The sequence below is a fragment of the Pelodiscus sinensis genome, chromosome 1 (genome assembly GCF_052426305.1).
Source record: "Pelodiscus sinensis isolate ZL-2025 chromosome 1, ASM5242630v1, whole genome shotgun sequence".
Taxonomy (NCBI): domain Eukaryota; kingdom Metazoa; phylum Chordata; order Testudines; family Trionychidae; genus Pelodiscus; species Pelodiscus sinensis.
In genome coordinates, this window is record NC_143052.1 from 350,092,068 (window position 1) to 350,119,044 (window position 26,977).

The 26,977-nt window shown below is 50.7% G+C and overlaps 2 protein-coding genes across 2 annotated transcripts; one reads left to right on the forward strand and one right to left on the reverse strand.

Annotated features, from left to right (window-relative positions):
* Positions 1 to 3,503: 3,503 nt before the first annotated feature.
* On the forward strand, positions 3,504 to 4,439 carry LOC102447793 (olfactory receptor 51G2-like). The gene has a single exon (XM_006113152.3). The coding sequence runs from the start codon at positions 3,504 to 3,506 to the stop codon at positions 4,437 to 4,439; it is 936 nt and encodes a 311-aa protein (XP_006113214.3).
* Positions 4,440 to 11,026: 6,587 nt separating this feature from the next.
* On the reverse strand, positions 11,027 to 11,962 carry LOC102447296 (olfactory receptor 51G2-like). Its single transcript, XM_006113150.2, has one exon. The coding sequence runs from the start codon at positions 11,960 to 11,962 to the stop codon at positions 11,027 to 11,029; it is 936 nt and encodes a 311-aa protein (XP_006113212.2).
* Between the last annotated feature and the right edge of the window lie 15,015 nt (positions 11,963 to 26,977).

Consider the following 26,977-nt stretch of genomic DNA (forward strand, 5'->3'; position numbering starts at 1 on the left):
AGTAAAGCCACATCACCTCAACATCCCAATAATTAACCTAGCAAACATCCCTGGAACCGGGTTTAACAGACACATTCAGTATGACAGCTCATCTCCATTTCTATCCCAATGCGGTTCCCGGGTGTTATGAATGTTATGTGTAAAGGACAGCTACAGTCAAAGAGAGAGAGAGTTGGGGGAGGGGACAGGAGTGGAGGAGAGAAAGAGAGAGAGAGAGAGGGAGTCTTGCTGTCTTGTGGAAATGAAGTTCCATTTCCATGAATTCTCAGGCATTTGACTTTGAAACCAACTTCCTGCAAACCCTCGTCATGCCTGAAGAACAGGTACTGGGGTGACTGTGGAGTAGCGAGTAAGAGCTCAGGGGATAAATATGTTTAAACTGCTCCCAATGCCTGTTACCACTCTGAATACAGGTGACAGGCAGACAGAACAGAACCTGAGGGAAAATAATCAGGATCAGAGGAGACACTAGACTTTAGTTTGATGACAAATGGGTTTTCAATGCATGAGGAAATTCTGAGGACAGATGCTACATTTTAGGTCCATCCCTAACCAGAGAAATCATCTCTGAAAGAAGATCAGACTGAGAAGACTGGGTTGACACGTGTGTACTAAAGTACAGCTGTGTAAATGCTCTGTCAAATCTTTTCATTGTATTACAAACCAAACTTGCAAGCCATGCGTCTCTATGGAAGGGCAGCAACTGTGTTATTGGAATCTCTACAAGAAGGAGCAGGGGTAACTGTATTATAAAATATTTGTTTTATACAATAATAGATTTATCCCAGTGTTGCTCGGGTCCGCAACTCAAATATGTTTTGTTTTTCTTCATTTAAATCATTGTTCTGGGGTGGGGCTGGAGATGAAGGGTCCAGGATGCAGGTTGTCTCAAGGAATGAAAACACTCCCAGCTTTGTCTCACTGCAGCAGCTTGGGGCCAGGTGAGAAGCCCTTCTCCGTGGCCACTGCAGCTGTAGGGAACACAGCCAGGGGAGGGGCGCATGTCCCCAGCTGGGGGGATAGACAGTGGCGGCCCGTCCATAGGCGCGAACTAGGCGGTTGCTTAGGGCGCCAAATTAAACGGCCATTGAAGGGTTTGGAGGTGGGGGTGCCAATCGCGCATTTCGCCTACAGCACCAGTTGCTGGCAGCTCATCCTCAGCCACTCCTGGGGATAAACAGACAAGCTGACACACAGACAGACAAGCTCTCTGAAATATATATAGTAGATAGCTGTCCCTTTATCCATCCCTGCCCCCTGCTGGCCCAATGGGGTTATCACTGTCCTGGTCCCCATCTCTGGCCCCCCGCATGGTCATTCTAGAGTATAATGACCAGAATCCCTACCAGATCCCCCCCTTTCTATTTTATGAGAAACAATCGAATTCCAGGCACATCCCATTGTCCTGGCACAACCAAATGCTTCCCTTGCTTTAAGTTATGATAAGAGGAAGTTGTATACCAAATGCGGTGGAACTAGCTCTGACCTCTTAGGAGGAACAAATGGACTCACGGGTGCATGAACAGACAGACAGACAGGCACACATTTCTAAAATATATAGCAAGATTTCAGAAGTACTCCAAATACTGTTTGCAATGGGGTTGTGCTATTAACTTTTCATGCAAGGAACAGTTGTCTGAGACTGTCTCCTCTTAACTGACTGGAAGCTGTTTCTAACACTTGCTTTCAGGGTCATGAATGCGCTGCTTCTGCAACACCTGTGCAAGACTTCCCAAAATGTCCCGGGAGAGCAGAACTTCAGAGGATTCAGGTCTCGTAAGCATGAAGAGAATCCTGTAGAGTGAGCCACCTCTCTGGATTCAGACAGCACTAGCAAGGCCAAGCATTCCATTTCTCTGGCCGGAAATCTTGAAGGTGTGTGTATTACCCGGAGTATTTCGTAGTTTAAAGTTAATAGACTCCAGTTCTGATGGAATTTACACGTGTCAATTGGGAGTGATGCCATAGAAATCAATGTAATCGAATTATGAACCTTTCCCTAAGAATTTATCCCATCAACTGAAAAGAGACAGTATAATATGAAGTGGCCAGAAGAAAAGTATATATATAGGGCTCAACAAATACGCTTATCTCCTCGCCCATGGTGAGTAGATTTCAGCCGATCGCCCCGTTCACTGGCAGTCCATGCATGCGCAGTGTGGGTCTCGCGCATGTGTGGTGCGGGGCTGACGAGTGGTTTTTGCCGCGATCATCGAGCCCTATATATATACGTATATATATAAAACGAGGCAGTGAAATACATTTATAAATAGCTCCCAAGCACAACAGGTAAATCTAATGACAGTTTTCATGACACATTTCTCATATGCTTACACATATGTCCTGACATAATGGGCTACACAGAGGTGGAGAGTGGGAAAAGGTGTTTGTGAGAATGTCACAGTTTTACATTGCTAAATTAGACTGAGGAACTCCCAGCCACAAGATGTCAATGGGGCCAAGTATGATGGGCTGTCATATGACATGCTGAAGATGCCACTGTGTCTATTAGCCTGGGCACCGTTAGCCCTCTCTTGCTGAGTCAGACTTAAGGGCCACACCCAACTGCAGAACCATACACACACTGGGACCAGCTCTGTAAGGGCTCGGCTGCAGGGACTTGCCACAGCTCTCAGATGTCCACTTCCCTTGGAGTACAAATCCAAGATTATATAAAATTCCCCACCTCTCTCCATGTGGAGGAAGTGATGCACAGCTTCCTCCAGTTAGAAATGACAGAAATTGGGTTATATTATAAATAAGGAATAAGTTTATTAACTGCCACAAGGTGTATTTAAGTGGTTACAGAGGTAGAAAAGGGAAGAAAGAAAATTGTTAAGAAAACAAAATAAAGCAGATGCTTTTGCGGAAAAACTTGCCAGCTGTCTACACTGGCCACTTGAATTTCCGCAGGAGCACTGACTTTGTAATGTACAAAATCAGTGCTTCTTGCGGAAATACTATGCTGCTCCCGTTGGGGCAAAAGTCCCTTGCGCAAAAGCTTTTGCGCAAAAGGGCCAGTGTAGACAGCTCAGATTTGTTTTGCGCAAAAAAGCCCCGATCGCGAAAATGGCGATCGGGGCTTTTTTGCACAAAAGTGCATCTAGATTGGCACGGACGCTTTTCTGCAAAAAGTGCTTTGCGGAAAAGCGTCAGTGCCAATCTAGACGCTCTTTTCCGCAAATGCTTTTAACGGAAAACTTTTCTGTTAAAAGCATTTGCAGAAAATCATGCCAATCTAGATGTAGCCCAGGAGTTTAGCAGGCTTCAAAAAGGGCTGGATGTTTATATGGTAACAGAAAATCCAGTTATTGAACCAGTCTGACAATACCTATCTTCCTATGGGTGATGCAAATCCAAGATCGTATTCATCTTGATCTTTCTTGAACTCCTGGGATTCGCTCGACTTGCACTCAGAGCAGAGAGTGTATCTCTAAATGCTATCTAGTTGCTCTTTTTCCTTTCAGGAGGGAACTAAACGCACCAGGCCTACCCAGCATACTATGTCAGCTATTAACGATACCAGATTCCAGTCTGCAGTGTTCCTTCTCACCGGGATACCTGGGAAGGAAGACGTCCATCTCTGGATCTCTATCCCCTTTTGCATAATGTATGCTATTGCAATAGTAGGAAATTCATTCATTCTGTTCATTATAAAAGCAGATCCAAGCCTCCACGAGCCCATGTACATTTTCCTTTTCGTGTTGGCCCTCACTGACCTTTCCTTATCGATATCCACCATGCCCACGACGTTGGGCATATTCTTGTTGAACTTTAGGGAGATTAGCTTTGATGCCTGTTTTGCCCAGGTGTTCTTCATCCACACACTGGAATGCATTGAATCCTCCGTGCTTTTGCTGATGGCCTTTGACCGCCTCATCGCAATCCGTGATCCGCTGAGATACGCTTCCATCTTAACCCTGCCAAAAATAGTCAAGATGGGGCTGGTGTGTGTGCTTAGAGGGGCGGCTGTCATACTCCCACTCCCCATTCTCTTGAAAATGTTCCGATACTGTCGAGACAACATCCTCTCCCATTCCTACTGCCTGCACCAGGAGGTCATGACGATGGCTTGTTCGGATTTTAGAGTTAATAGTGTCTATGGCTTATCGGTTGCACTCTTAACCGTGGGGTTGGACTCGCTGCTTATCTTTCTCTCTTATGTGATGATCCTCAAAACGGTGCTGAGCGTCACCTCTCGCACGGAGAGCCTCCGGGCCCTGAACACCTGCGTCTCCCACCTCTGCGCCGTCCTGCTCTTCTACACGCCCATAATGGGCCTGTCTTTGATACACAGATTCGGGGAGGGCTCTTCTCCTTTGCTTCAGATTCTCCTGGGCTACGTCTACCTGCTGGTCCCACCCCTGCTGAACCCAATCGTGTACAGCGTGAAAAGCAAACACCTGCGTGAGAGGATCATCCGGGTGTTTGCCAAGTGAAGGATCCGTTCACCCCCCGGTTCCAATGGTGGTGAGATGGAAGACAGAAAGACAACCACGTACTCCTGCTCCATCTTGGATCCTTACATCAAAGAGGACATGAGCTGCTGATCTCCACTCTGGAGAGGGAGGTTCCGATGGGGTCAAAAGCCTGCAGTGATGGGAGAGAGAGGGCAAAGCAATGAGGGAAGGAGACAGCAGCATTTAAAAATAAATCTGACTGAGGACAACCAATGGATCTAGAGGAATATTGGCTCACAAAAAGATGTATCTGTGGCTGCTCCCACCCCAGAATTCGTGTCAATACAAACAATAAAGAGAAGGAGTGTGGCTGTTGTTTCCCATGACACCTGGCCTGTCTCTGCTTAAACAAGTACGGGGAAAGAAAAAGCAGCAGGGCTGTTCTGTTGTCACAATCCTGGTCCTTCCTGAGCCCTCTGGGTGCTGCGTGATCCATGGGGCTGCACCAGCTGTGGGCTGCGACTACTCAAGGGCACAGCTGCCCGCCCTTGCCCTATGCTGGTGAGTGACTGACTCATGACAGGGATGTGATTAACACCGGAGCCCCAAAGGAAGCCCTTTAGACAGCCCCTCTCCTGATGATGGCTTGGCACACAGCACACCAGGCACTCCCCACTGAAGCAGGGCAGAGCTGTGTGTGAGGGAGGGCCTGAAGCACAGGAGTCTTACAGGGAGCTCAGGTCCAGATTCCCTCATCTTCCTCCCCTCTGTGCTGCCCCAGCTGCTTTGAGAGGGTTAGAACTGGACCTCATTTCTCTGACAGAACCACGGGTCACTCCTATCCCGGCCCAGCTCACTCAGTTGGGTGACCAACTTTTCAAAAGGTAAAAGGACAGAGTCCCTTCCCTTCTGTGACCCCTCCCCATTCTTCTCTCTTGGGCTCCCGCCCTCTGCTCCTCCCCTTTATCTGAACCCCCCTCCTCTGCTTCATCTCTTCCCTCAAAGCTCCACCTCCTGCTTCTCCTCATTACCCAAGGCCCCAACCACTCCCCAGGGCAGATGTGGGAGTAGGACTGTGGAAAGAGGTGCCCAGGAAGCCAGAGCCACTGTGAGGAGCCCCAGAGCCTTCATCTGTTCTGGCCAATGGGCTTCGTGTTTGACTAGAAGAACCAAACCTGTCTCCCTGCCCCCAGGGTGCAACCCATTGGTACGGTGGAGCATTCGAAACTCGCCACAGCAGCCTGGACTCCCTGGGTAGAGCTCGCCACCGTCCATTTCTGGCCTGGTGGAGAAGCACAGCCTCGGGGGAAGTGGAGGAGCCAAGGGGCTGGACTAGTGGGAAAGGATGGATCGGAGGTGGGGCTTCCAGGGACAAGGTGGAACCTAGGTTTTGTCAACCCTCAACCAATGCTGATTCCAGCAGGGAAGTCAGTGGGGAGGGCTCTTGTGTGAAGGAGGAGGATGGGGCTGGAGGGTTGGAGAGTTGGTGCTTTGGAGGAGACTGCATTCATGTGGGGCCCCAAAGATGGCTCTTGTTTTATGTATCCCAGGCTAGAGAGGACCTTAGACAGGGTGCCTGCAGGGCTATGTCAGGCCCCAATGTGAGTCTTCGGGTTGCTCCCTGTTGGCAAGGACTGGACCACAGTGATCTGTGCTATTGAAAGCCAGTACAAATGGGCGGAGCTTAGCCCAGCTCCCAGGCTGCTCTAGGACAGGAGGGATCAGGGAATCAAACCACGTAAGTGGCTCCTTTCTATCCTTCTCCCTAAGCACAGAGGGGAACTCTACTGGCATAGCAAAGAATCCAGCCAGGCTGGTCACAGCTCAGAGAGCTGGATTGCTGGTCCCATGGTCTGGGTACTGCCCTGTTACTCAAGACAGCTGGGTTTGATTCTACTGCCCTGTATGACTATGGGCAAGCCACTGGCTGTCTGTGAGTCTCTGCACAGGTGTGTAAGAGCCCTGTCCTGCCTCACAGTGGTGGCAGGAGGATAAATACACTCAAGGTGCTTGGATACTCTATGCTCAGGGCTATGTTGGGGTTCCACAGAGCAAAACCTCTGACATTTCCTATAAAAGGCCTTTTACCACAGCCTCCTATGGCAGCTGGCTTCTGGGAAGCCCCGTGACTCCCACCCCATGGTGTGTGTGGGGGGCTTGGGGATGACAGTGAGGGGTGGGCCGTGGATTTCTGAGGGGAGCACTGGAGCGTCACAGGAATGACAAGAGCTTCAGTACAGTCACTGGATGTGTGTGTGCAAAGTGTGGCTGGGAGAAAGCAGCCCAAGGGCAAAGGTCACCTTGGTCTGTAACACGAATTCGACTTAGCACTCTGATGACTGGGCCCAGGCAAGCTTCACAGAAGTCGACCAAAAAGCAGAGAAGCATCTGAGGACCAAATCTGTCTGGAGGAATCAGGTTGGCTAGTTATTCACTGCTGAGGGTAAAAGGTGGGCAGTTTTTTCCACCCAACGCCTTCTTACGCTCCCCCAAATACATTCCACACCCCTGCTAGGGGGGCAGCCCCCAGTTTGAGAAACTCCAGACAAAATCTTCTAATGGCTCCTTCTGGCCTTAAATTCTATGACTCTATGACTGATTGTCTTGAGCAGATCATTGTCTCGGATGCAGCTTTAACAAGTTGCTCCTCTGAATGCTGATAGGCATGTGAACATGCTAGGTAGTGGCCAGGTAGAATTGGGAATTACACCTGTGTATATGGTGTATTTACTCTCTAAGGGTATGTCTATACTACAGTGCTAATTCGAACTAACTTAGTTCAAATTAGTTAATTCGAACTAAGCTAATTTGAACTAATGCATCTAGATCTAAAAACTAGTTTGAATTAGAGTTTTGCTAATTCGAACTAGCACGTCCACATTAAGTGGACCCTAAACCGGGGTTTAGGATGGCCGGAAGCAGTGCCGGCAGGGCATCAGAGGAAGACATAGAGCATGGAGATGCTGTCTCAGGCTAGCCGAGGGCTGTGCTTAAAGGGTCCCGACCCCCACCCCAGACAGACAGTTCTCAGGGGTGCCCCGCTTGCAAAGCAGTCCTGGCTTGGATTGCCCGGAGTACCCACACTAGGCACATCACAACACTCGGCCATCAGCCCGGCTGCACTTGCCGCAGGCTGCCATCTGGGGAGAGGGGACAATTGGGGGGCTGCAGGAGAGCTTCCACCCCCAGAAACCCACAGAGCCAGCCCAGTCCTCCCCATCGGGGGCGCGTACCCCATTCCTCCCTCACCTCCTTCCACTTACCCTTCCCTAGCCCCTCTTCTTGATGTACAAAATAAAGGACAATTGTGTTCAGAAATGGAATCTGTCTTTATTGAACAAAACTGGGGGAGACTGGGAAAAGGAGGTGGGAGAAGGGAAGAGAGAGGCTGGGAGAGGGGAGGGCAACTACAATGATCAGGGGTTGGGAACAGGTCCCATATGAAGAGAGGCTAAAGAGACTGGGACTTTTCAGCTTAGAAAAGAGGAGACGGAAGGGGGACAGGATAGAGGTCTCTAAAAGCAGGAGTTGGGTGGAGAGGGTGCATACAGAAAAGTTCTTCATTAGTTCCCATAAAGAAGGACTAGAGGACACCAAAGGAAAGGAATGGGTAGCAGGCTTCAAACTAGTAACAGAAAGTTCTTCTTCACAAAGCAAAGAGTCAACCTGTGGAACTCCTTGCTGCAGGAGGCTGTGAAGGCTAGAACTAGAACAGAGTTTAAAGGGAAGTGAGATCAAGTCATGGAGGTTGGATCCATGGAGTGCTATTAGCCAGGGGGTAGGAGTGGTGTCCCTGCCCAAGGTTTGTGGAAGGCTGGAGAGGGATGGCACGATAGAAATGGCTTCGTCACTGTCTTCAGTCCATCCCCTCCAGGGTCCCTAGGGTTGGCCGCTGTCGGTAGACAGGCTACTGGGCTAAATGGACCTTTGGTCTGACCCAGTACGGCCATTGTAAGTTCAGGGCTCAGGGTCGGGGGTCTCAGTGGACCACCTTGATTTTCGTGCACACCTGCTCCTGGGTGGCCAGGCTGGCAGCTCTCCTGCCCTAGCCGGCCACTTTCCTGTGCCTAGTGTGGAGGTCGTGGACGAGGCCCACGATGTCCGCACTAGCCCAGGCGGGTGCCTGCCTCTTGCGGTCCCGGGCAAGCTCTCGGGAGCCACCAGCCTGGTCCCGGGAAGAGGGGGAGGGCTGGGGGGCATCGGGTGGCTGGCTCGAGCCGTGCCAGGTGCAGGGTCTGCTGGATGGGTGCTGGCAGGCTTGCAACTGGCATGGGCACCGTAGTCAGCCCGTGCCCCTTTAAGGGCTCCGGGGCCGGGAGGGGGGCAGACGAGTTTCCCTGGTGTTGGCCAGAGTGGCCACCAGGGAAAGCTGGGGAGGGCTAGCCTCCCACTAGTTCGAATTAAGGGGCTACACACCCCTTAATTCGAACTAGCTAGTTCGAACTAGGCTTAATCGTGGAATGAGGATTACCTAGTTCGAACTAAGCGCTCCGTTAGTTCGAATTAAATTCGAACTAACGGAGCACTAGTGTAGCGCCTATGAAAGTTAGTTCAAACTAACTTTGTAGTGTAAACATACCCTAAAGCAGGTCCTTTCATGTCTTGAGAGGAATCTCAATATGTCCTGCTCTTCGAGCTGGGAGCAACCCCCTATCTAGGCCAGGTGCTTATCATCACACAGATCGGACAGGACACCTGAATCGCTGCCCTTCAGGTGCTCACAGCTAGAGCTATACACTCATTCCCAGCTGCCCAACAACAAGTAGCTGTATTAGCAAAATACACCACAAAGTGTCAGAGAAAGTGGTTTTAAGATAACAGGCTGTGAAGCACACGGGATCTTTTCAGGTGGGAAAAGGCAATACGCGGCGTTTATTGAGAATACAATGGCAAACCAGTTACCATAGGCTTACATAGACACATAAGAACAACCATACTGGGTTAGACCATCTAGCTGTCTGCTGACCGTGGCCAATACCAGATGCCCCAGAGGGAGGAAACACAGGAGGGAATCATCCTCACATGATCCCTTTTCTGTCACCCATCCCAAGAACGACTGCTTTTCCAGACAATAACACTGAGTCATGCTTTCTCCTGAATCTACTGGGGGACAGAGCCACTGACCAGGACACACAGCAGGGTCACAGTTGGCAAATAACCCTACATGAGCTCCCAGTGTGATGCAAAATGGGCTAGAGTGACCCGTAGGGACATAGGACCTTCTGGGTCGACCAGACCACTTACCACAGCATAAACCTGTCAAACTCCTTCAAACCAGCTGGGTTGCTTGGCAGACTCTTGCTGGGCAACTGTTCCAGAACCTCCCTTCTCAGAGTCAGATAGCTCCTTCACCTTGCCAGCCTCAGCCTAATCCGGGCCTGTTTCCACTCTTTGTTCTGTGCTAGCACTGACATTTAACTTTGGAGACCTTGTCTCCCTCCCTGGTGTTTACAGCCTATAGAGCAATGCTATCCCCACTCAACCTGTGTTTTTGTTAGACTAAGCCAACCAAACTCCTGTAGTCTCCTCATAAGACACTACCTCTATTGTCCAGCCCATCTTAGCAGCCCTTCTCTGCACCTGTTTCAGACTAAATTCCTTCAGGAATAGCATGAACGGAATTTGAGAGAGGTTGCCAGGGGAGGTCATAATCATTTTAACATTTCTCTGTCTTGCCTGACGCATTCTAGGATCTCGTTTGCCTTATTCACAGCTGTGTCACATTGTGGCTCACAGTCATCTTGGAAGTGACAAATACACCCAGGACTCTTTCTTTCTGTTTTTTCCAAGTTACCCTTGGCTGTATAAGCAGGGATGTAGTGAGTAGAAGCAGGGAGATTATGAGCTGACTTGATGATAGAACAGAAGAACCATCATAGAGATCAAATACCGGGTAATAATGGGCTCTTTAATTAAACATAAAAGCATGAGTGGTGTGGAGAGGGCCGATAAAGAAAAGTTATTTATTAGTTCCCTAAATAGAAGAACTAGAGGACACCAAATGAAATTAATGGGTAGCAGGTTTAAAACTAATAAAAGAAAGTTCTTCTTCACACAGAGTGTAGTCAACCTGTGGAACTCCTTGCCAGAGGAGGCTGTGAAGGCTAGGACTATAATAGAGTTTAAAGAGAAGCTAGATAATTTCATGGAGGTTAGGTCCATAAAAGGCTATTAGCCAGGGGATAAAATGGTGTCCTTGGCCTCTTTTTGTCAGAGGCTGGAGAAGGATGGCAGGAGACAAATCGCTTGATCATTGTCTTCGGTCCACCCTCTCTGGGGCACCTGGTGCTGGCCACTGTCGGCAGACAGGATACTGGGCTAGAAGGACCTTTGGTCTGACTCAGTACGTCCGTTCTTATGTTCTTATGTTCTAGTGAGAGATGGAGCAGTGACAAGCCCGGCGTAATAGGGAAAAAAATCCACATTCCTTCTCTTTATTGACTGTATCAACAGGAATTCCAAAGTTGGATCACTCATTGATATCGCTCTTTCTATGCAAATCTCACCTATCCCATGGCTCTCCATATTCTTTCAGATGTAAGGGTCTAAGATGGAATAGGCGGTGGTGACCTGTGACTTTTGCCTCCCGTGTCATGAGCACTGGAGACAGATGATGAGCGGCACCTTCACTTGATGAACACTTTGATGATCCTCGCGCACAGGTGTTTGCTTTTCACACTGTACACAATCGGGTTCATCAGGGGTGGGACCAGCAGCGAGACGTAGCCCAGGAGAACCTGAAGCAAGGGAGAAGAACTGTTCCCAAATCTGTTTATCACAGAGATGCTGATGGCAGGTGTGTAGAAGAGCAGGACAGCACACAGGTGGGAGACGCAGGTGTTCAGGGCCGTGAGGGTTTCCATGCGGGACGCGATGCTCAGCACTGTTTTGATGATCATCACATAGGACAGGAAGATGAGCAGAGCGTCCAACCCCATTGTTAAGATTTTAATGAACAAGCCATAGATGCTGTTGATTCTGACATCTGAACAAGCCAAATTCATGACATCCTGGTGCAGGCAATAGGAACTGGAGAGGACATTGTTTCGACAGTATTGGAACCGTTTCAGAAGAAAAGGGAGTGGGAGTACTAGAGTCACTCCTCTTAGGACACTCACCAGCCCCATCTTGGCTACTCTCGGCAGGGTTAAGATGGAAGCGTATCTCAGAGGGTTACAGATGGCGATGAAGCGGTCAATGGCCATCAATAAGAGCACAGCAGATTCTGTGCCTTGAAGCACAGCAATGAAGTACAACTGGGCTAAACAGGCATTGAGGTTGATCTCCCTGGAGTTAAACAAGTACACGCCCAGTATTGTCAGCATGGTGGCTATCAAATAGCCAAGGTCTGTGAGGGCCAACATGGAAAGGAAAATGTACATGGGCTCATGGAGACTTGGGTCTGTTTTTATAATGAACAGAATGACTGAATTACCTACCGTTGAAATAACATACATGAAGCAGAAGGGAACAGAGATCCAGAGATAGACGTCTTCCTGCCCAGGTATCCCGCTGAGAAGGAACACAGCATAGTTCAATCTGGTGTCATTGGCAGCTGACATCCTGTACTAGTCAGGTTCAAAGAGTTTTCAATTTTTTTTCCTGAAAAGAACAAGAATAAAATGAATATTTAAAGAGACATCTTTGTGCTGTCAGTGCAGGACTAAAGATTCTCAGAAGCTCAAAATCAGCAAAAATATAGTCTTGGATTTACACCACCAATAGGGAGAGAGGCACTGCCAGACTGGATCAGACCTGCAGTCAGTCTAATCCAGTATCTGTTAGGGTATGTCTACACTACAAAGTGAATTCGAACTAACAGCCGTTAGTTCAAATTAACTTTCATAGCATCTATACGTGCAAACAGATAGTTCAAATTTAAATTGAACTAGCGGAGCGCTTAATTCAAACTAGGTAAACCTCGTTTTACAAGGACTAACGCCTCGTTCGAATTAAGTAGTTCGAATTAAGGGCTGTGTAGCCACTTAATTCGAACTAGTTGGAGGCTAGCCCTTCCCAGCTTTCCCTGGTGGCCACTCTGGGCACAACCAGGGAAACTCTTCTGCCCCCCTCCCGGCCCCGGAGCCCTTAAAGGGGCACAGTCTGGCTACAGTGCCCGTGCCAGTTGCAAGCCTGCCAGCACCCAACCAGCAGACCCTGCACCTGGCATGGCACTAACCAGCCACCCGCTGCCACCCAGCCCTCCGCCTCTTCCCAGGACCAGGCTGGTGGCTCCCAGGAGCCTGCCTGGGGCCGCAAGAGGTGGGTGCCCACCTGGTCTAGTGAGGAGATCGTGGACCTCATTGAGATTTGGGGGGAGGCCTCTAATATCCCCGATCTCCGCACTAGCTACAGGAATGCGGCTGTCTACAGCCGCATGGCTAACATCCTGGCCACCAGAGGCCACATGTGGACCCAGGAGCAGGTCCGCTGCAAAATTAAGGACCTGCGGCAGTCCTACTCCAGGGCCTCCCAGCCAGGGGCCGACCCGGAGGCCTGCCCACATTATGAAGCCCTGGACCACATCATGCGGGATCACACAGTGCATGTCCCCTGGGTGGTGATCGACCCCAGGGCAGAGGGACCCATTCTGGACACGGAGGAGGAGGATGTCGAGAACCAGGAGCCTGCAGGGAGCCTGCCCAGGACCCAGGACCCCCGAGGCACCCCACAGAGCACATTGCCTGTGTCATCTGAGGTCAGGGAGGGCTCCACATGTGAGTACCATCATGCTCCCCTTATGTATATAGGGAGCGTGGGGGGGAGAGGGAGCCCAGGGACCGTGCGCCTGGGCCTTGCCCACCGTGGAGCAGCAGCTGGGTGTCATGCAGGGACCCTGGCCTGTTCCCCGCACTCTGACCTTGCCTTGCAGAGGAGGGCTGGGTTTCACCCACTGTGTCCCCAGAGAGAACTGACCACTGCTCTTGTTTCACCACAGCCGCAGCACCTGGGACTGCAGGGCACACCACCCCGCGTGCAACAGCCACCCGCACCCAGGCCAGCAGGTGCATCAGGAACCTGGAGGAGTACCAGCGGTGGAACCTGTGGCTACTGGAGCACCAGATCTGCATCCAGGAGCAGTGGGTCCGGGAGGACCTGCAGCTGCAGCAGCAGAGCTTGGAGGTGCTAGAAGAGCAGAGGCGTGCCCTCAGAGGCCACCTCCAGACCCTGGTGGACAGGTTCCTACCTACTCCTGCTCCAGCCACTGTGGCCGCCCCCGCTCTCGCTCCTCCTCCCGCCCCTGCTTCCCCTCCCGCTTCCTCCACAGCACCCTCCCTACTGCCCCATCCTCCACACCCACTCCTCCCAGACGCCCCTGCACCCACAGTGCTGCGAGACAGGAGAGCCAGCAGGACCCCCAAGCCTGAGCTTTCCCTTCCCTTCCTTCCCTTTCTCCCCCTTCCTGCTCCCTCTTCCCAGGTTTCCCCCTCCCCTCTCCCACCCTCACTCCTCCATCCACCACCCCAGTTATGTACAATAAAGAGAAATTTTTGTTGGCAAAACAGGTGTGTTTTTTACATTAGGAAGGGGGGTTAGGGAGGGGAAAGGGGAAGGAGGGAAGGGTGGAAGAAGGCCCCAGTGGGGCATGCAGGGAGAGTTCACTCCTGCTCCACCTGGAAGCTCTCCCACAGGATTTCCTAGATCCGGACCGCCCCCCGCTGGGCCTCCCGTATGGTGGCGTGCGGGGCTATGTGTACTGGCCAGCCATGTGCTCAGCCTCAGCCATCCAGGCTGGCAGGAAAGCCTTCCCCTTCCACTCACATAAATTGTGCAACACACAACATGCTGCCACCACGGGAGGGATATTGTGCTCGGCGAGGTGTGTGAGGAGGCATAGAAATTGGGCTTTCAGGCATCCGAAGACCCCCTCGACCATGTTGCAGGCCCTGGTGAGCCTGTCATTGAAGGCCTGCCGGGAGGGGTTGAGGTGCCTCATGTAAGGCTTCATCAGCCAGGGCTGTAGGTGGTAGGCCGCATCCCCCACCAGGCAGACAGGCATATCCATGTCCCCGACCCTGATATGGCGGTCAGGGAAGAAGGTCCCGGCCTGCAACCTTTGGCACACAGAAGAGTTTCAAAACACCCTGGCGTCATGTGCCTTGCCGGAGCAGCCCACATTAATGTCCGTGAACTGGCCTTGGTGGTCAGACACGGCCTGCTGGAGAACGGAGAAGTACCCCTTGCGGTTGATGTACTGGGAGGCCTGATGTTCCGGGGCACGGATGGGGATGTGCGTCCCGTCAATGGCCCCCCCCCCGCAGTTGGGGAAGCCGAGGGTGCCAAGCCCCCAGATGACCACGTCCGGGTCGGTGAGGTGGACCACCCTGTGGAGCAACACTTTGTTGATGTCCTTGACCACCTGCAGAGAGACAGCAAACCGCAAATCACTGGAACCCCTGGGTGGCTGGGAGTGTTCGTTCCCTGGCACTGCCCCGTGCCCCACTTCCAGAAGCAACCCCCGTGGGAGGCGTGTAGTACGGCTGGGACAGACCACACCCTCCCGTGTGGGGCACTTTCCCCTCCTCCCCCCACATTTTCCCTTGTTGCTGGTGGGTGCTGTACCTGCATGAGCACTGCTTCGACGGTGAATCTCCCCATGCCGAACTGGTTCCCGACGGATCGGTAGCTGTCCGGCGTGAAGAGCTTCCACAGGGCGATGGCCACATGCTTCTGGAGGGGGATGGCGGGCCTCATGGGAGTGTCCTGTCGCCGCAAAGCAGGGGTGAGCCACTTGCAGAGCTCCAGGAAGGTGTCCTTCTTCATCCTGAAGTTCTGGGTCCACTGTTGGTCTCCCCAGCGCTCCAGGATGATGCGGTCCCACCAGTCGCTGCTAGTGTCCAGAAGCCAGATGCGGTGGGGCATGCTGGTGTCCGGGTGCAGCTGCCGCTCCTCCACGACCCCCAGGGAGGCCAGGGGGAGAGGCAGGGGGCTGATGTGCACCACATGGTGCAAGGCAGCCTCCACCCATTGCTGGCAGACTTGCAGCAGCAAGTCTAAAAACTGAAGCAGCATGCCCAGGGTGAGTTCTGGCTCCATGTTGCCAACTGTGGCGGCGTCCCCAATGGGAAGCACTGACACAGACAGGCGGAGAGAAAAATGCTTTGCTGTCCCTCGGCGAGGTAGGCAAGCAAGCAGAAGAGCTGAGAACCGGCTGTCCAGGGGGGTCCCTTTAAGCACGAGCCTCAGATAGCCTCAGACAGCAGCCACACAAAGCAACTACTGACCTGATGCCCTTCCAGAACCGGTTTCAGCTGCCCTTAAATGTGACCCAGCATCCAATCAGTGTGGACACGCTAGTTCGAATTAGCAAAACGCTTATTCGAATTCGTTTTTAAGTCTAGATACACTAATTCGAATTAGCTTAATTTGAATTAACTAATTCTAATTAAGTTAGTTCGAATTAGTGCTGTAGTGTAGACATACCCTTAGAGAAGAAACAGATGACCCAGGAACAGATGGAGTAAACAATACTACTGTATTGCCCACGCACAATTACCTTGGACCCCCAACTCATCATTCTGAGTGGCAACAATTTGGCACCAGTTAAACCCTTTTATCTATTTTAGTATGTAAATTAACACATCTATCACTACTTTCCCTAAAATCTTATTTAGTGATGTTAACTCCCATACAATGAATATTAACAGGCAGGTGACAGACATAATTATACCCATGCCTAATCACTATTTACAGAATTTCTAATTAAATCAATACTTTTCCACACTACAAACTTTCCAAATCAGCAGGTTACAGAGATTCCAAGAAAATTAACCCTGAAAATATTTTATACAGAGCCAGTGAGGGTAAGTATAAGACACAATAAGGAAGAGCAACTGAATGCTTATCTATCTTCCTAGGCTGCAAGGAGAAAGGGGAAGAGCATAACATTAGAAAGGATAATACCTGCTTTGGCCAGACTTTATCTTTCCAGACTGCACAAACAAAGGGGAAAAAACCACGTTTGAAGGGAAATAATTATTTTGGCTGGACCCCTGATGTACAGATGGCCCCCGATTTGCCACACAATCGGTTTCTGGGGAAGCATCGCAAGTTGGAGGCATCGTAACTCAAACCCATATTTACGATAGACACCATGCACCATTGTAAATGCGGGCTGAGGACGTAAGTTGGGGGTTTTCGGCCTCTTCTGCACTTACAAAAATGGTTGTAAGTGCAGGGGGTCACAACTCAGGCGGTCTCATCTCGGGGGTTTCCTGTATAGTCATCCCAGACCACCTATTAATTTTTACATATCCCAACAGTAGCGATTGGCAAGTTCCAGACACTTTGGAGGAAGGTGGAAGAAGCCTCGCAATAGGCAGGTGAGACAAAAGTTACTCCCAGGAAGAGAGCAGACACTCACTCATTAGACATACGTTGTAATATACTTAGGGAAGATTTCAAGCTTTTCCAAGAGTTTTTAAATCTATTTTCACAACTGAAATTCAAACATCCATGCCTTCCTTGAATCCTTTCTCTTCCCATGCGAGGTCTGTAGTTATCTGACAAGGTACAAGCAAGCACTGTCGGTCATTTCAGCTGGTTGGGGAAGGGTTTGGGACCAAAAATGGGTGAACAGGACAAACGCTAGATTTTTACTAATATCTGGATGAGCGTCTAAGGAATTCAGCCATGCACCTGTAGCAAGAGATAGGCGTAAATTACACTATTACCCTCACTTGCCCTGTGGTTGGGTTCTCTCAGGATATTTTGGAGTGTCTTGCACAGGTACTGCAGAGGGACTGTGTAGAAAGTCGATTTAGAAACAGCTTCTGCTCAGTTGCTGGGAAACCATATCACACAACTGTTCTCTGAATACAGTTAGTAGCACAAACCCATTGCAAAGAATATGTGAAATACCTTCTACAGTAAAACCCATTAATCCGGAAAGTTGCCACATCTTCAGCCTGTAGTGATTCCAATAACTCTGCTGCTGAATTTCAATATACAAGCATGTCCTCAAAGATTGGCTTGTAATAGATATAATACGATGGGACGTTTTGGCCTAACATTTGAACATCTGTTTGGTACACAATTGCCAAAGCATTCCTTCCCCTCTGAATTTATTCAGAACCTGAGAAGATCGCAGCATTTCGATCCTCATTCAGTCACCTGTCAGAAATCAAAAGTCTAGTAGCTCCTCTTCCTGGCTTAAGAGCTGACTGGTTCTCTTCGGGTTCTGTTCTGTCACCCTTTTGCCCATATCCGGACTAGTAACATACCCTGGGATCAGTATATGAAATATCCATTTCCTGAGCTCTCACTTTCTGGTACATTGTAACCCCAGAACCTGTTCTTCAGGCATGTGGAGGGTTTGCAGAAAGTGGGTTTTAGAGTCAAATGCCTGAGTATTCCTGGAAATGGCACCTCATTTCCCACATGACAGTAGTCTGTTGCTTTCTCTGTCTCAGAGGCTGTGTCTAGACTACACCTCTCCTTCGACAGAGAGATGTAGATTAGGCACGTCGAAATTGCTAATGAAGCAGGGATTTAAATATCTCGTGCTTCATTAGCATAAACATGGCTGCTGCTTTTTTCCGAAAGGGAGCAGTCTAGATCTTTCAAAAAATAAACCCTTTTTCGAAAGATCCTGTAAAGCTCATTTTATGGGAGATAAGGGATCTTTCGAAAAATGATTTTATTTTTGAAAGATCCACAACTAGACTGCCATTTTTTTTTGAAAAGCTCCATTTCGAAAAAAAGCGGTGGCCATATTTATGCTAATGAAGCACAAGATATTTAAATCCCCTCTTCATTAGCAATTTCGACGTGCCTAATCTACCTCTCTCTGTCGAAGGAGAGGTGTAGTCTAGACACAGCCGGACTATGCCCTGACATACGGGAACAGCACTGGGACAGACGTGGAGCTCGCAGAATGCCTGAGAAACCCAATTCTTGGGATGTTTGTTGTAGAGCTATGCTGGGTTAATTGTTGCAATCAGGCCTGGCCAAAGGATTTACAGAGCCCAAAGCAGGACGCTGGGTGCAGGACCCCAGGCCCAGCCGGTGGATGGTGAATACTCAGCAGCGCGGACCCCAAAAGCGTGGGGCCCAAGTAATTTGCCTTATTCGCCTTGCCTAGGGCCAGGCTTGGTTGGGATGTTGATGTTATGGCTGTATTGGGTTGAACCAGTCCATCTCTCCTCAAATTAAAAGCAGCCTGCTTGGAAACAAGCAGGAAGGGAAGCAGCAGCCCCCCAAAAGCCGTCGCTTCAGGAGCACTTCATAAGAACATAAGAACGGCCGTACTAGGCCAGACCAAAGGTCCATCTAGCCCAGTAGCCTGTCTGCCGACAGTGGCCAGCACCAGGTGCCCCAGAGAGGGTGGACCGAAGACAACGATCAAGCAATTTGTCTCCTGCCATCTCTCTCCAGCCTCTGACAAACAGAGGCCAAGGACACCATTTTATCCCCTGGCTAATAGCCTTTTATGGACCTAACCTCCATGAAATTATCTAGCTTCTCTTTAAACTCTATCATAGTCCTAGCCTTCACAGCCTCCTCTGGCAAGGAGTTCCACAGGTTGACTACACGCTGTGTGAAGAAGAACTTTCACTTATTAGTTTTAAACCTGCTCCCCATTAATTTCATTTGGTGTCCTCTACTTCAGAGAGGCTGAGAGAGCACACCGGAGCTCCAGCTGGGAAGAGCCTGTTTCCAGGCTCCAGCCATATTACCCAGCTTGTTCTGCCAGCGCTGGGAGTCTGCCCAGAGGTGGAGCAGCTGTGGCTGAGAAGCTCTTCACACCGACAGGCACCGACACGCTGGGGAAGGCTGAAGGCCCTGGGCCTGCCTGGGTCCCTGTCAGAGTGGGAGGCAAGGCTGCCAACTACTGAAAATGATTTCATGGGCAGTACAGAAGGAGGTCAGAGGGAGCCCCTGCTAGAGGAAATCTTGTCTCTGCCACTGTGTAGGGAATGGTAGACTCCCTGCAAACGCCCTGCAGCATGGAGGTGGCCCCCCAGCGCCAAAGAGGAGGACGCCTCCGCACAACAGCAAAGCTCGCTGTTTTTTACCGACATATACAATTTCTTTACAGATTTTATTGGCAGCTCTTTTCTTACAGACTGTCTGTGATTTGACTGATGGTTGGAACCTGGATGGGAGACTTTGGGGTCAGAGACATGCACAGATGGTTGTTCTCCAACGGATTGAGTCTCCCGTGTTACGATTTATTCCTGCTGAGCCGTGTTTTGGTTCAGGAAGGCCGTCTGGTCCTAGTCTCACTGCTAGTCACAGCCTCCCAGGATCCAGGCCGAGGACGGGAGGACGATGAAATTCCACCCCGCGAGAGATAAGGCCTGACAGGTGACACGCGCAGACCAGAGAGGGGCCGAGACGCAGCTATGGTACCTCTGAGAGGTGTCTACAGGGCAGAAATGCTGGAGCCAGCAGTCAGTCAGGAAATAAACCTGAGGTGATTTTGCAACTCTGTCCCTGGCAATATCTTGCCCAGTGCACATGGCACCTCTAGAAACAAGATCCTCTGAGAAATCCTGACTAGGGACAGTGGGGATATAACATCCTACGATTGCTTTGAATCTCTGTGTGGCTCAAATAACCTACCATGGAGAATGGGCAGAGGTGGGGGGGGGGGGTTCCCAAGCTTCCCCCTGTTGTCCGCCCTCCAGCCCTGTCACTGCCAAGCTGAGTCCTTTACCGCTGCACAGAACATCGGCCAATGCAAGAAGCTTGCAGCCTTGTCCCTGCACTTCCCATTTTATAGTGAAACCTGCCAACGTACCCAGTTCCTGCTAGAAGGGAGCCGCTGGCACCAGAGGTCTTCACCCTGAAGCACAAGTAGTCACCGGAGAGGTTGCAGGGGCAGCAGGCAGTGTGTGTTCAGATAGGGAGGCAACTGCCTTTATGTAGCATGTTTGTACCTTTCCTTGGGGCCACTTGGCCATCAGGGAACCTCAGCTGCTTGGCTTTTTGTGCACCAACTTTAACCTCGTCATGGCCAATGGCAAATGACAGGAGGCCAAATCCCAGGGGATGGGCGGTCACGTTACCAGGTCGTCTGCAGGCTCCATCCCTGGAATCCAGGCTTGTCCTCACTGTGGTTATGATTAGTCACATGGCTTCCTTGGAGCAGAGGAGTAAAGCAAGACTCATCAGAGACTGTCATGGTAGTCTCTGCCGGCAGGATCTGCCGAAGGGGTGTTGCGCAGGCAGGGCTGCCGAAGGAGGGGGCCCAGAGATGGGAAGGCTGGTCAGAGTAGCTGATGGGTCCAATATCGCAACCCGAGTCTGGATGGGGAGGTTGTGTCCTAACCATACCCAGAGGGCAGCCCTAGATTCTGTCAGTGCCACCTTCATTTCCATCACAAGGGAGAGGCCGATTGTGACGGTGCGGAGCGCCTCTGCCCCTCCGAGGCGAATCCGCCCCGCTCTGAGCTGGCGGTCACGCTCACGCTCCTCGGTGCCTCCCAGGGAATGCGGCGGTTCTGTGCGCCCTGCACGGCCGCCGTGGGCCAACCTGGCGGCAGGAGCGGGGTCAAGGACACGAGCCGACGTGCTGACGTCAGAGTGCGGGCCAGCATGCTGACGTTAGAGTGCGAGCCGGCATGCTGACGTCGGGGGGCGAGCCGGCATGCTGACGTCGGGGGGCGAGCCGGAGGATTTTGGAAGAGATCCCCCGCTGGCTGAACAGGTCCAGTTGTACCTGTTCTTAGGGCCCTGGGCTGGGACACGTGAGTGAGGGCAGGCCCAGGCCCCTCTGCCCTCCCCATCTGCACGGCCAAGCACAGGACGCACAGTGCTGAGCACCCGGGGAGGCTGTCACTTTGGGACTAAGACCTTGTAGATACCCATCTCCTGGGGGTGACAATACAAGGCAGGGGGCAGCCCGCTCACATCTTGGACTGGCCAGCAGAGCTTGCACCCCAACACTGATGAAAAATCTCCAATGTCTCCAGGGAGCTGCATTGGGGCAGTGTCATGGAAACAGAGCTTTCAGAGAACAGCGATCAGTTTTCCATGAAAACTCACCTCATAAATGGACGAAGGGGAAACATTTCAGTTTGGCTCAATTTTGTTTCATGGAGGTAAATGGGGAAATTAACCACTGGTTCTCCAGCTCAGCTCTAGCTTGGTTCATCTTCCTCTGTCATTCATGCTACAGGTCCACACCCTCAGCCTCACCATGCCTGGAGCCTCTAATAGGATAGCTCTGACAGCTCCATGGCACAGGAGTCCCCTGGAAAATGCTTCTCTGCAGTAGTCAAGCCATCAAACAATTTAGGAATTGGGTCAGACCGATGGTCCATCTAGCCTATTGTCCTACCTTCCAACAGCGGACTGTGTTGATACTTTTGATGGAATGAACAAAACGGGGGCAAGAGAGATCCATCCCCTGTCATCAGCTCCCAGCTTCTGGCTGTCAGGATCAGAGACATCCAGAGCATGGGGCTACACCCCTGACCACTTAAATAGCCTCTGTACCATGACCTCTGAACGGATGACAGGCTAACAGTGACTGTGATGCTGATCTTTTAAAAAAAGCTCTAGAGATGATCCTGGTGATTATTCACCCTGGTTTTAGGACCAAACTGCTTGAAACGATCACACAGTGGAGAATTATCAGCTACATACATGATCGTGTTTTGTTTTGGAAAGGGAAACATGGCTCTGTAGTCTACTAGAGGTCTTTGAGAAGGCCAACAAAAATCTGTAAAAGGATGATCCAGAAGGTTATAGTGTACTTGGAGTTTCAGAAATTCTTTCACATGTTTAATCACCTAAGGTTTCTGAGAAGAATAGGCCGTCGATGGGTTAAGAATGAAGGTTTTCTCCTGGATCAATAACTGGTTAAAAATATGGAATGAAGGGTAGGAACAAAAGGCCAGTTTTCAGGAGGGAGAGAGGCAACAGGTGGTGTCCCATAGGGATCTATACTGGGGCCAGTGCTGTTCCATGTTTTATAAGCTTTCCCAACATTGCTCAGGTCCTTCAGAGCAGGAGGCTGGTGGCGTAGGTGGGTGCAGGAGTCAGGGCAGGAGTTGTGGGGCTTAGGACCAGTAGTGGAGGATGCTTGAGTCAGGACAGGAGATGGGAGGCTGAGGGAAGAGGACTCAGGGCAGGAGGCTAGAAGGCCAGGTGGGACTCACGGAGGCAAGGACCATGCTGCAACTGCCACCTCTGGCTCCTCCTGGGAGAAGCAGACAGCTGTGGCTGTGGTGCCTGGCCCCAGCCACTTGCTCCTTTGGGAGGGGGGCAGACATGGTTGCGTGTCCTGCTGAATTAGAGCAGCCATTACCTGTAGGCTGTGCTCAGTGTTCTCTGAGACTGACCTAGTGGAGGACAAACTTCTCCTGGGGCCTCTTGTTTGCCCTCGTGGCCCATTACCCTGAATATACCCTTCACAGTCAGCTGTCTGATCTGGAAGTGTTTGACCTAGTGGTGTCTCCCAGGTGCAGCTACATTTGAAATACGGATACTTTGTCAATTTGTGTAAATTCAGATACACGCACACAAACGGGATCTGCATGGTCTTCAAATCGTAACTTTTCCAGAGACACCTCACAAGGCGCATGTTGTGCAAGATGCACTATAACTATGTCATAATCCCTTCCCATATCACGCTGCTCCTCAGCTCCCCTGGAACCTACAATGGCACGTATAAAAAGCTCACGTTCCTAGGGAAGAGACTAGCATTTCCTGTGGAGAGGTTTCAAGTGTCAGGAGGGGAGACAAAATACAGCTGCTGGGGCTCGGACAGACCCCGGGCTCTTCAAAGCAGGGTTGTGTGTGGAGTTGGGGGTTCCAGCCATGGAGGAGACGGTACGGCTTAGGCAGCAGTGGTTGGGGTGGGATGGCTCTAGCCTTCATCCATGTTGGGAATCATCAGTAAAAACATAGTTAACAAGAGAGATATTATTTTGCCTGTGTGTAAATCCACACCTTGAATGCTGTGGGAAGTTCTGGGTGCCCCATCTCAAAAAAGATATATTGGGGTATGTCTACATTAGCCCCCTAGTTCGACCTAGGGGGCTAGTGTAGACATACACTTTGATATGGAAAAAGTGCAGAGATGTGCCAGAAATGTTGGTGATTGTGGAACGGCTTCCAGATAAGGTGAGATTAAAAAGACTGGGACTGTTCTTACACAAGTAAGAGTGGTGATGATGATAGAGGTCTATAAAAACATGAGCGGTATGGAGAAAGTAAATCTGGAAGTGTTATTTACCCCCTCACAAGAGGCTGTTAATAGGAAGTAAGTTTAACACACACACGCATGCGCAAACACGCACACACACAAAGAAAATACAGGACTATGTAGCACTTTAAAGACTAACAAGATCTTTAAAGTGCTACATAGTCGTGTATTTTGTTTCAGATACACCAGGCTAACACGGCTACATTTCTATCACTATTCTATACACAAAGAAAGCACTTCATCAAACAACACTCAACCCATGGAAATGTTGTGAAGATCAAAAATACAACTGGCCCCCCAAAAGATCTACGTGAGTTCCTGGAGGATAGATCAATTAATGGCTATTAGCCAAGACCGTCTGGGAATCAGCCCCCATGCTTTGTGTGTCTCTGAGCCTGACTGCCAAAAGCTGAGAACAGATGACAGGAGACAGGTCTCTGTTGAAAGACAGGACACTGCGCTAGATGGACCATTGGGTTGACCCAATATGGCTGTGCTTACGGCCCACAATTGCTCCAGTAATGGCTGGGATGCTATTTCCAGGGGATCCTTGTGCCACAAAGCTGTCAGTGCTGCCCTAGCAAAGGACCAGGGTCTGTTGAATCAGGAAGGTTGGTAGGGGTTTGGTGGTACCAGGAAGGGGTGTGCACTGTGGCATGAATGACAGAGGGAGATGGATTGAGCCAGAGCTGGGCTGGAAAACCAAGGGATTATTCCCCTCCATAAAACACCCTGAGTCAAACAAATATTTCCCCTTCATCCATTTCTGAGGTGAGTTTTCATTGTTCTCTGCAGAAAGCTCTGTGGCCAGCATGCAGCCCAGCTGCTTGGACCCCAAAGAGACGCTGGAGACTTAGCACCTGCCACTCCCTTGTAACGGAAAGGAGGGTGGCACTGAGAGTCTAGGGCTGCCCTCTGGGTATGGAAAGGTCACAATTTCCCGACCAGTATCGAGCTGGGGTACTGGGCCCATCAGCTACTCCAACCAGCCTTCCCCTCTGTGTGCAGCACCCTGCTCCCTGCACAACTCCCCTTCCGCACATTCTAAGGGCAGTGGCTGCTGTGACCCTCTCAGATGGGAAATAGGTCAATGGAGGGATGATAGGAGTTATTACAGAGAACTTTCTGGGTGTCTGGCTGGTGAGTCTTGCCCACATGCTCAGGGTTTAGCTGATCGCCATATTTGGGTTCGGGAAGGAATTTTCCTCCAGGAACCTCCTGGAGGTTTTTCTCCTTCCTCTGTAGCATGGGGCACGGGTCACTAGCGGGAGGATTCTCTGCATCTTGGGGTCTTCCAAGTATTTGAAGGCTTCCATATCTGAGATATAGGTGAGAAGATTATTCTAGGAGGGGTGGGTGAGACTCTGTGGTCTGTACTGTGCAGGGGGTCAGACTGGATGATCATAATGATCCCTTCTGACCTTAAAGTCTATGAGTCTATGAGATGAATCTAAATTGGGGATTCTCTGGACCGTGGGTCTGACACCATCATCATCACCAGCCATCCACCCCGCGGGGCCATGTGACTCATGGGAACAACACAAACAAGCCTGGATTTCAGTGGTGGAGCCTGGTGCAGGGCTGGTGCTGCAGGCCAGTTGTTTAGCGTCAACGCCCCCACCCCAACCGCCACAATCCACTGGGATTTGGTCTCCTGCCATTGGCTGTGATGGGGTTAAATCTGGTGCATATGAAGCCAAGCAGCTGAGGTTCCCTGATGACCAAGTGGCCCCAAGGGAAGGTACAAACATGCTGCATAAAGGCAGTTGCCTCCCTAGCTGAACACACACTGCCTGCTGCCAGTGCAACCTCTCCGATGACGCCTTGTGCTATAGAGGAAGACCTCTAGTGCCAGCAGCTCCCTTCTAGCAGGACTTGGGTACGTTGGCAGGTTTCACTTTCCCTAAAATGTGAAGTGCACGGTAAAGGCTGCAAGCTGTTTGCATTGGCAGCTGTACTGTGCAGTGGTAGAGGACTCAGCTGGGCTGTCGGGGTGACGCAGTGATGGGAGTAAAGGGCAGGCAGCACAAGACAGTTTTGGAAGCCCGCTGGTACAACTACCCATGATCCATGATGGGGTATTTAAGTAACATAGAAATTCAAAATAGCGTGGAGTGTTACACCCCCCCAATGCCCAGAGTCAGGATTTCTCAGTGGGTCCCAGTTCTAGAAGGTGAGATGCTGTCCGGGGGTAGGTTTCTAAATAGCTTTGGGTTTATTTCCTCCTGGAAATGTAACCAGGAAACGCAGTTTTACAAATTGTATTCTCTGGCTCAGTTGTGAGGGCAGGAATTCAGAGCTGCGTTGCTCTGTGTCTAACAGGGCATGTTTCTGTTTCCTATCAGCCTGAGGGCTCTAACATTACTGCCCTTTACAGACCCTTCAGAGTGACAAGGGCTCCTGGCACCTCAGCCCTGTCTCTGAACTGTGAGTCCTAGATGTTAGGCCTCTTAGCTGCCCTCTGGTGAGGTGCAATCCTGCAACCTTCCCACCCTTTTGTGGGCTCTGGGTTACCGCGCACTGTGGTTTGACTGAAGTTGCCCTGTAGCTCTGAGGTGGTTCGGCATCTATGGTTCTTCCCTTTGGGAGCCTGCGAGCTGTGGGGAGACACGTGACCAGCCGGCCTTCTTCCAACAAAATACTGTACAATCTGAACAGCGGGAATAAATCATAACGTGGGCGAATATGTCTTCTTTAAAATAACAGCCTGTCCACTCAGACCCCAAACCCTTCTCTCCAGGTCCCTACCGTCAGTGAATTCATGGACCGTCCATAAGAAAGAGCTCACATTGTACCTGTCCGTAAAATCCATAACAACATGTAGCTATCATAAAGAAACCAACAACACTGAGTTTTGGTGTAGAACTAAGGAGTCCCTCCCCTTGGCCTCGGGGCCAGATCCATGCTGCAGGGCCTCTCCCGGGACTCTACCGTTTTCAGCACAGGGCCAGAGAGGTGAAGTCTCCTAGTAGGGAGATCCCGCCAATCTGCTGCTGGCCGCACTTCTCTGCCTCCCATTTTAGCTCTTCCCTGACATCTAAAGCATTAGCACAGCTGCAACTTTTGGTTGGGCTGGAAGGGGTAGGGAAATGGGACAGTGGGCTGGGCATAGCAGCCGCCCGCAGGTTCCGTACTGGTAAATCACAGCAGCGCGGTCACGGCTGGTGGACTCTGCTGCCAGCCGGGCAAGCAGCTTCTGGGTATGTCCCTCTCTGCTGCTACCTTATCACAATCTGACCTTGTCTGGCGGTGCCTGTCTCCCTGTCAGTGGGGCCCATCGCAGACTGTTTTGGCTGATTTCCCTTTATCTCCTGTGTGTATTCAGACTTGTATAGAGAGCAGAGACACGTGTCTTTAAATATCACTTCATCTATTCTTGTACCTTTCAGGAAAATTCCTCAAACCTGGCCAGCACATG